This window comes from Delphinapterus leucas, chromosome 7 (genome assembly GCF_059928025.1).
Source record: "Delphinapterus leucas isolate spDelLeu-1000000601 "Yukka" chromosome 7, BTC_Dleu_Yukka2, whole genome shotgun sequence".
Taxonomy (NCBI): domain Eukaryota; kingdom Metazoa; phylum Chordata; class Mammalia; order Artiodactyla; family Monodontidae; genus Delphinapterus; species Delphinapterus leucas.
In genome coordinates this window covers 78152115-78159119 of record NC_143135.1, presented here as the reverse complement: position 1 = coordinate 78159119, position 7005 = coordinate 78152115, and the positions used below count along the sequence as shown (strand labels likewise).

The following is a 7005-nucleotide window of genomic DNA, read 5'->3' as shown; positions in this document are numbered from 1 at the left end:
TAGCCTCAAATTCTAAACCTACAGGCCGTTCAACTCTCACACCTCATCTCTCACCTGGTAGCTGTTTTTCCAGAGGATTTCTCCTGAAGTCTCCTGAGGAGATGCCTTCACTGCCCTCCACATTATGTGAATATGGGCCTCAGCACAATTCCAAAATATTGACTGCAGTGATTTGCTGTTGCTCATACATAGCTGGAATGGCTGTTGTCAACTTAGTGAATGTCAGTGATCTGCTGGCTCTGTTAAAGTCCCACCTAATGCAATACAAGTCAGAAACGTGACATGTCAGCTGGTACAGCAGGAAACAAGAACATACAGACATTCTGCTCTCAGGATTTGCATCTGGTAGGAACGATAGAGCCATTTCCAGGGATGGCTGTGAATTATCCGTGCTTTCAAAGACTCTGTGGCCACCAAATTTCTCCATCCCCAGGTCACCAAAAACACCAATGGTCCCAATCACTCAGTGGGAGGAGTTTGCATTCACTGAGTTATGACATTTTATGCCTTCCGCCCCCCTCAGCTCCTGCCGCCTCTCTCCTGCTCTCCAGCCACTTTGCTAATCTGTGAGCCCCTTAAGGGTGCCCCCACCGCAGGTATTTACATGTGTTGTCCCTCTGCCTAGAGTGATGCTCTCACTCCCTTGTCCACAGCGCGCACTCGAAGACCACACTCCCAAGACGCCACCCTCTCCGACACAGCAGTCCTGTCACTCTCTAACCCCTTACTCTGCTTTATTTTTTCTCCTAGCCCTTATGACTGCTTGACTTGTTATGTCTCTCTTTATAATGAGAATATAAGCTCCAGGAGAAATGAAACTTTGCCTTTTTCACTGTTGTGTCCCCAATTCCACAAACAGTGCCTGGTACACGGTAAGTGCTTAGCAAACATGTGCTGAATGAATTAATAAGAGAGTGAGTGAACGGGCACTGAAATATATAGACACCATGTGAAGCTTTTGAGAAGAGGCTCTCTGAGAGATGGGACAAAGAAAAGATGCTCTCTGAGATCTACAGTAGCCCTTTTTTAGGTAGAGGAGCCTGAACATTTAGGGCACGAGGATACTGGATGCCAGGATCCTAGAGAAATCCAGAAACCCGGCCACACAAATGTTGCATTTTCATTGAGTGGCACCTCCAACATGTTACCCATGCCCAACAGGGCTCAGTTCTGCCCTTCCTCTGTCCTCCCTGAAACTGCTTATCCCCCTAACACCCACCACTTGCTGAGGAACCGTGAGAAGGGTCTCACTATTACCCTGTAATCACTGCAGGTCAATGACAAGGAGCTTGGGAGGCATTTCAGTTTGAGCGGCTGGTGAGCACAGCGGGATGAGCAAGGGCTGCTCCTCACCAGGATCTCTTCAACTCAGATCAGTGTCCATTCCACCTATCTCGGTAGCCAATTCCTGCCAACTGTTTGTGCTTTCCTATTTACAGTGACGAAAGGTAACACAAACATTGGGGGAAAAAGCAACTTCAAGACCCATATATGGTAACAATCTAACGACATAAATATCATGGTGAAGTTATTTCCAAATATCTGGAAAGGAATCCTTACACACACGGAAACTGAATTGGTGTAATGGTTAATCTCTACGAATAATTCACTGTGGCTACGTAGTCAGACAGATCCATAACTGATGCTTTACATAAATCTTAGAAGAGTCCCAAGACCCGAACTCCAACCTCTATGAGTTACGTTTAAGTACAGGTTCTAATGTCCATCTTACAACTCTGGGCTCCTAAGTAATAATGGTAATAGGTAATATTTATTTAGCACAAATTATGTTTGCCCTGATCTGAACTTGTTATTTGCAAACTCTAACAGGGGTGCAATGTGGCTAAGAGCTCATTTTGCCTAAACTGGCAAGTGGAGAGCCATCGAAACCTGATTTGTTGAAAGACTACTAAACAAGTTGGTGTAGGAGTCTGAATAAAGGCTGGGCCCTCTGGCTCTTGACTGATTGTGAAATCTTTACCTTGCCTTTGTAACACTGCAACAAGGACAAATACGACAAGGAGTGGAATTTGTAAATGGGTATGTGTGACCTTTTGTGCAAACATGCGGTAGATCATGAGCAAAAAAAGAAAAAAAAAAACCCATCAGTTTCTACCGGCAAAAATCATTGGCAGGGCTTCCCTGGTGGCGCAGTGGTTGAGAGACCGCCTGCCGATGCAGGGGACACAGGTTCGAATCCCGGTCCCGGAAGATCCCACATGCCGCGGAATGGCTGGGCCCGTGAGCCATGGCCGCTGAGTCTGCACGTGCGGAGCCTGTGCTCCACAATGGGAGAGGCCACAGCAGTGAGAGGCCTCCGTACCGCAAAAAAAAATAAAAATAAAAAAAATAAAAAAGTTTCAGTTTCTTACAAAAGTAAACATAGTCTCACCATACAATCCAACAGTCACACTCTTTGGTATTTACTGAGATGAGCTGAAAACTTACATCCACACCAAAACCTGCACACAAATGTTTATAGTAGTTGTATTAATAATTGCAGAAAAAATTGGAAGCAACCAAGACGTCCTCCAGCACGTGAGTGGATCAATAAAGGGTAATACATCATAGAATGGAATATCATTCACCAATACAAGGAAATGAGCTATAAAACCACTAAACGTGGAGGAAACTTAAAGGCATATTACTACGTGAAAGAAGTCATCTGGAAAAGACAAAACTATGGAAGCAGGAAAATGATCAGTGGTTGTCGGGGGAGGGGGGATGATTAGGCAGAGCACAGAGGATTTTAGGCAATGAATCTATTCTGTATGTTATTATAAGTGTAGATACATGTCATTATACATTGGTCAAATCCATAGACTGTACAACACCAAGAGTGAATAAATTAAACTAAGGACTCTGGGTGATAATGAGGTGTTAGTGCAGGTTCTTCGATTTTAACAAATGTTCCTTTCTGGTGTGGATGCTGCTGGAGGAGCCTGGGAAGGAGTATGTTGGAATTCTCTGTATTTCCCACTTAATTTTCTTGCGAAGTACTCTGCAAAAATAAAGTCTATTAATTAAAAGAAAAGTAACGGCCAGGAGAGTGTATGAATGCACATCAAATTAACTGAGCACCTCTTACACGCCTGTCACATTTACATCCCCAGTATCTTCACAAAATTCTCGCACTGTAATTCTGGCTCAGAGAAAATCAATGATTTTTTGGCTGAAGGTCCCACGACTAGACAGTAGCAAAGCGCAGGTTTGAATGCCATTTCTGCTGACTCTAAGTCCAGTTCTCCCCTCTAAGTAACTGCTAGAAAGCTCAAAGCAGTGAGTACCGAAAAGTTTCCTGTACGAAAGACATCACGCTTCAGATTCAACTTTGCACATACACATACAGAGTGGGTCCATGGATGGACTGAGTTTGTGGCTGGAGGGACAACACAAAACCACATCAACAGCATCACATTTATTTACTTCACCATTAAAAGAAAAATAAGAGGCTGCAGGGGAGGTGATAGGGAAGGAGAATTGAATAGAGAATTGTTATTACTATCCAGAGTAAGAGCCTTTCCGGAATTTCCCATACCAAGGACAAAACTTCATAATGGACAGAGTCAGCTTGCCCTGGGGGTCACCCTCTCTGCCATGATGAGGAAGGAAAGCTTCTGCAGCTCTGGAGAGGGGCCAGGGAAGGGGGCCTCACAGTCTGGTGACAATGCAGACCTCCCCAAGTCTCCTTTCTTCTCTACAGTGCATGCCAGGGACACGGCCCATCTTCCTCACCTCTTCATGCCCACACTCATCTTATTGTTCCATCTCCAAGCCTGGCTGGAAAGGAAGATAAAGCCTCCCCACCTTCCTATTTCCTTGCTGCTCCAAGAAAACAAAATCTCCATTCCATATTGCTTCAGGAAAACAGAAGACACACACACACACACACACACACACACACACGCACCCACACACGCAATTTCAGTACCTTACAGGGCTCTGGTCTTAATGTTACTATTCTAACATCCAACTCCCTTCGCAGCTGGGAATTATAGGTCCCTTTTAGAGTCCCCACCCAACCACCCATTTTTAATATCCTAAGGGTGCTCACCTGAAATCTCCCTTATTCTGACGAAGATCTTTCCAAAGGTCATGCAGAGCCCTATTCCCAGGCCACTTTGCCATAATCGATCCAGCGCTGGGTGGGAAAATTGATGGCTTCCGCGCAGTTGAAGCCAGAGTGGTAGCCATAGGGAAATGGCACCATGAACTCTCCAGCCTCCTCAGTGGCCCGACCGAAGAGGATGCCGTTGTCATTGAGGACCGTGGGCGAGATGAGAGCCACCTTGTGCCGCAGGAAGGCCTCACAGCTCCGTGAGCTGCCCGGGAATAGCTCCCTGGCCAGGCCTTCCAGGCGCCGGCCGTGCTCCAGCGACACCGCGTATCAAGTCTTGGGCTCCCCGAAGTGCAGACAGTTGATGCTGTAAAGGTCCATGTCCTCCGTGTGCCAGGCGAAGGCGGTCTTCCACATGCCAAAGTATAGGTAGGGGGTGTTGACGCCCTCGATGACCACTCCGCACTCCTGTTCCAGCAGGTCCTGAATGGTTCCCGGGTGTCCAAGGTTCCAGTGCTTCGTGTTTTTATCGAATAAGGAGCCACTGACATCCGCACCATATACTGGTGAATCAAAGGGGTGTGTTTTCCAATATTTTCGCTCCAGATCCTCAAAATCAGAGTAGAATGGAGTCTGGTGTCTTTCACTGTTTGTTAAGCGGTGATACTCGCTCACGGTCATGGCTTTCTTCTTTCTGTGGTGCTGAGTAAACACACCTGCCTGCCCAGTGGTCACGTGCTGCAGGGGAGCGGCTATTAAAATGTCATCGATATCATCGTACGTCTGTCTGGCTTTCCATCCTTTCGGTGGAATTACCTTGGCTAGGCCAGCTCGGTGTGCACCTTGCCACTCCATGGCAACAATATATTGCCTGAAATCTTCAAATTCTTCCATGGTTGGGTGGACGATCGTAATCTTTCAACTTGGGTTCTGGCCACCAAAGTGCTTAAACTGCATGGCGGCAACAGAATAAGTAACGGACTGCCAGCTTCTTAGGTATGCTTTGGATACCTGAGAATGCTGGGGAGTAACCTCCTCCCTATACTTCCTTTATTTTTAAAGAAGTTTTGATAGAGCTAAGAGGCAGGAACCCAGACTTGAACTTTTAAACAAACGAGGTGGTATCTTCTCCAGGCTTGTCAATCCACCAGAAGGACTCCACTCTTGTCAGCATTTTGGAGCCAAAGGAAATCCACTATTTCCCAGAGGAGACGGCTCTCTGAGCCAAGTCCTGCCTCAGCCTGCAGCTCTGTGAGTTTCCTCTGTTGGGGGTATAAGTGCCTGAGACCTCTCCAGATTCCCAGGCTTGAGTGCATGGGTGGCTTCTCACCTTACTGTAGCAGAAAGTCTCTTCATGGAAGTTTCCAAGCCAAACCTAAAGAAAGTACAAAATATTGAAAATAAGTGGATGACAAAACAAACTGAGTTAACATCAAGTAAAAGAAAATTGTATAGCAATCTTAATTTCAAAGTTTGAATTTAAGGGCAAAAAGTACACTCTTTTGGTAGGCATGTAAACTGGTGCAGCTATGGTGCATACTATGGAAAACAGTATGGAGGTTCCTCAAAAATTGTAAATAGAACCACCATATGATGCTGCAATCTCACTTCTGGGTATATAGCTAAAGGAAATAAAAACAGAATATCAAGGAGCTATCTGCCCTCCCACATTCACAATGGATAAGATATGGAAACAACCAACATGTCCAGCGATGGCTGAATGGATACAGAAGATGTGGTACATGGATACAATGGAATACTATTCAGCCATAAAAAGAATGAAATTTTGCCATTTGCAACAATATGGATGGTCTTGGAGAGTATTATGTCCAGTAAAATAAGACAGAGAAAAACAAATACGGCATGGTATCACTTATATGTGGAATGTTAAAAAAAATTAAAAAAAAAGTAAAACGTACAGAACCAGAGTAGAAAAGTGGTTGCGGGGGATGGCAGGGAAGGGAGGGTAAAAGGGTACACAGTGAATAAAGTCTCAGGAGCTAATGTTAACCATGGTGATTATAGTTGATAACAATGTGATGTATAGTTGAAATTTTCCAGAAGAGTAGGATTTAAATGTTCTTACCAAAAAAAGTAAATATATGAAGGAAATGTGTTAATTAACTAGATGGGGGGAATCCTTTCACAATGTATATCAAATCACCACAAAGTTGACCGAATATTTTACAATTTTAAAAGTCAATTATACAGCAATAAAGCTGAAATTTAAAAATAAAGAATTAGGACAAATCATAAGACAGAAAAAGTGGAATTAAAACTTAACTGAACAGTAAGGACATTAAGCAAGCTAGAAAAGAAAGCAGTTAAGCACTCAACTCAAGAAATTGGATGGCTTAACCCAAAAGATAAATTAGGGAAAGGAAAACAATGAAATAAGCTGAAACAATTACAAAAGAAAACATAACACCCAATAGAAATGATGACTGAAACCAAAATGCAATTTGTAGACCATGAAAAGTGTAAAAACATAAGCATAAGAGAAAAGTACAAGCATATCACGTTATAATAAAACAGGGGACGCAGATAAAAATCTACCATTATAGAAAGAGTGCCTATGTAACCAAAAGCAGGAAAAAAGTACAGAACACAAATAGACACATCCTTAACAAGCATTATCCTTAATGTGTAAATACCTGAAACATTCTCATTAAAATCTAATCATTAATTTGCATTGATAGACAAATTATTACAAATATAGGGTTCACTCAGAAAGGGAGAAAATATTTGCAAATGCAACAACTGACAAAGGATTAATCTCCACAATTTGCAAGCAGCTCATGCAGCTCAACATTATAAAAACAAACAACCCACTCCAAAAATGGGCAGAAGACCTAAATGGACATTTCTCCAAAGAAGATATACAGATTGCCAGCAGACACATGAAAGAATGCTCAACATCGTTTATCATTAGAGAAATGCAAATCAAA

The 7005-nt window shown here is 43.5% G+C and overlaps 1 protein-coding gene across 1 annotated transcript; it reads right to left on the bottom strand.

The window, feature by feature from the left end:
- Window positions 1-4387: 4387 nt before the first annotated feature.
- LOC111171369 (lysine-specific demethylase 4E-like) lies at window positions 4388-4951 on the bottom strand. The gene has a single exon (XM_022566939.3). The coding sequence runs from the start codon at window positions 4949-4951 to the stop codon at window positions 4388-4390; it is 564 nt and encodes a 187-aa protein (XP_022422647.2).
- Between the last annotated feature and the right edge of the window lie 2054 nt (window positions 4952-7005).